This window comes from Setaria italica, chromosome IV, assembly GCF_000263155.2.
Source record: "Setaria italica strain Yugu1 chromosome IV, Setaria_italica_v2.0, whole genome shotgun sequence".
NCBI classification, from domain to species: Eukaryota; Viridiplantae; Streptophyta; class Magnoliopsida; order Poales; family Poaceae; genus Setaria; species Setaria italica.
Window position 1 is genome coordinate 18,178,957 of NC_028453.1, and position 2,710 is coordinate 18,181,666.

Consider the following 2,710-nt stretch of genomic DNA (forward strand, 5'->3'; position numbering starts at 1 on the left):
GAATACATTCTCATGTGCATTTTTTTTATCTCAATTTACAGATTGGCCCAAAAACATCAGAAACAATATGGTAGTGATCACTGTTAAAATAACCAGAAAGAATAAATACATCGCGAGAACAAAAATCATCGCAAACTAGAAGAAGCGCAGATGGAGAAGCTTTACATGTTTCATGTACTAGAAATCCCTCCTGCTGCCTATGCTCGACCTGGACTGGCTGTACTCCGAGCTGAAGTCCTGGCTGCCGAACGCCATCCTCTGGAACTGCCTGATGTCCGCCGTGTTGGCGACGTTGAACATCTGGCTCTTCCCTGGCTGCACACCGTTGCTGAGATCAACGTCTGTCAGGCTGTCGAGGACCCTGACGACCTGGATGAAACCGGTGAGGAAGGCTCAGTTTGGTCAGCAACAAGCCAAGGGAAGTGGGGTGTATAGTGTACTTTCAACTTGTCAGATTTGCTACAGTACAGCTAAGGTTTTGTCAATGCTCAGTAGTACCTGCCCCATCTTGGGCCTCCTGGCAGCTGAGTGCCGGATGCACGCCGCAGCTGCCTCAATCACACGGAACATCTCGACATCATCAAAATTCCCGTCCAGGCGGGGATCGACTAGCTCATCAAACTCCTGGTTCTCGATTGCGCGGTTCAGTAGTGGTCTTGACTGTAAGGTGGGTTGTGATTCAGAACACATGTTATCAGTGATTGGTACAAAGTGAGTGAATAGTATGGGTGCAACGGTTGCTGTTTGTAGCAGCACTATGCTGGAGCTTACCCACTCAACAAGGCTCTCATCGCCTAGGGGACGTGATGAATCAACAGGCTTCCGACCTGTGATTAGCTCCAAAAGCACGACGCCGAAGGAGAACACGTCTGATTTCTCGGTCAGCTTCCCCGTTGACGCATACTCTGGTGCCAGGTACCTGTGTACATCACAAATGCATAATTGCAATTCCTCTTGTTTTACCTCCTTGCTGATATGAACATTGATTTGTGCTAGAGGTCATGCAAAGATGGATTACCCAAATGTGCCCATCACACGTGTTGAAATGTGTGTGACATTGTTCTCTGCTAGCCTTGCGAGCCCGAAGTCCGCAACCTGGTCATGGGTACCGTTCAAGTATCATCAAACCTGAGCATACCTACCCCAAGAGGTGAAGTGTCTAGAGTTCTTAAAAATATTGCAATTCTGCTGTGAGCAACAAACCTGAGCCTCAAATTGGTCATCAAGCAGGATGTTTGAGGATTTGATGTCCCTGTGGATGATTCTTAGATGACCTGCAACAGAAACACCAAAATTGGCTCCATTTCCTACAGAAAAACACTAGAAAACAAAGAAATCAAAGCCCAAGAAGATGGAATCCATCTTACAATCCTCATGCAGGTAGGCTAAGCCGCGCGCCGAGCCCGCCGCAATCTTGACCCTCGTCGGCCAGTCCATCACCGGCCTCCCCCTCCCTACATGAGCGACAATGTGACATTCAGACACAAAAGGGCCACATCAAGTTACAACTTACTGTATTTTACAAGAAGAAACGAAAGTGTTCCCCACCGTGGAGGTGGTGGTGCAGCGTGTCGTTGGAGACGTAGTCGTAGACCAGGAGGCGGTGGTCCTCGGCGATGCAGTATCCGACGAGGGAGACGAGGTGGCGGTGGTGCACGCGGCTGATGATCTCCACCTCCGCCTGGAACTCGCGCTCGCCCTGCCCGCCGCCGCCCTTGAGCTGCTTCACGGCCACCACCTTGCCGTCGCCGAGCGTGCCCTTGAACACGCACCCGAACCCGCCTTCGCCGAGGACGTTCTCGCGCGCGAACCCGCCGGTGATGTCGTACAGCTCGTCGAACGAGAACGCCTTGGTGTTGCCCACGCTCAGGTCACTCGACGCCGCCACGCTCCGCGCCGGCCCCTGGCTCCCCGTCGTCGTCGCGCTGTAGTTCGCCGACGCGGCGGCCCACGGCGGCTGGCCGTACCCCTGGCTCATCGGCGCCGACATGCCCGGAGCGCCTCCCCCGGCGCCACCCATGCTGAAGTTCATCGACCCCGGCGCCGACGGCGGGCGGAGGAACGGCGCCTCGCCGGACAGGTGCTGCGGCGTGTACGACGGCACAGCGAAGCCGGCGTAGTAGCCGTCGGCCTGCTTCCGCTTCCGCCGCTTTGACAGGCAGACGAACACGCCAGCGAAGCCGAGGACGACGATCACCACCACCACCGCCACGGCGGCCGTTTCGCCGGAGCTCAGCCCGCTGCTGCTGGACGGCGGCGGCGTGGCACTGCTATCAACGGCCGCAGGCGAGTGCGTGGCGGTCGTTGAGCTCGTCCGGGTCGGCGGAGGAGGGGAGTAATCCACGGTGGAGTGCGCCGGTGGCGGTGGTGTGACGGCCGCGGGAGACGCGGTTGGCTGCGCGGCGGGTGGCGGAGGAGATGGGCTTGAAGAGGGCGGCGTGGCGTGTGACCGCCGCGGCGGGGGAGCGGAGGGTGGCGGCGGCGCCTGCGTGGTGGAAGGCGGGGGTGCGGCATTGTCCGGCGGGGGCGGTGCGACGGTGGGCGGAGGCGGCGGCGAGGTCTCCGGCACCGGCGCCGGTGGCGGGGGCGGGGGCGGCAATTCGGCCGGTGGAGGCGGAGGTGATGCCTCCGGTGGCGGTGGGGAGGCAACCGGTGTAGGCGGAGGTGGTGCAGCGTCCGGCGGTGAGGGCGGCGGTTCTGAAGGAGAAGG

The 2,710-nt window shown here is 58.6% G+C and overlaps 1 protein-coding gene across 1 annotated transcript; it reads right to left on the minus strand.

The window, feature by feature from the left end:
* LOC101772963 (proline-rich receptor-like protein kinase PERK8) lies at nt 1-2,428 on the minus strand. The gene is made up of 7 exons (XM_022825644.1): nt 1,549-2,428; nt 1,368-1,454; nt 1,204-1,274; nt 1,019-1,095; nt 772-919; nt 499-660; nt 1-369 (listed from the first exon to the last, which is right to left on the minus strand). Exons 1-7 carry the CDS (start codon nt 2,030-2,032, stop codon nt 178-180), a joined length of 1,221 nt encoding a protein of 406 aa, XP_022681379.1. The 5' UTR covers nt 2,033-2,428; the 3' UTR covers nt 1-177.
* Nucleotides 2,429-2,710: the final 282 nt, after the last annotated feature.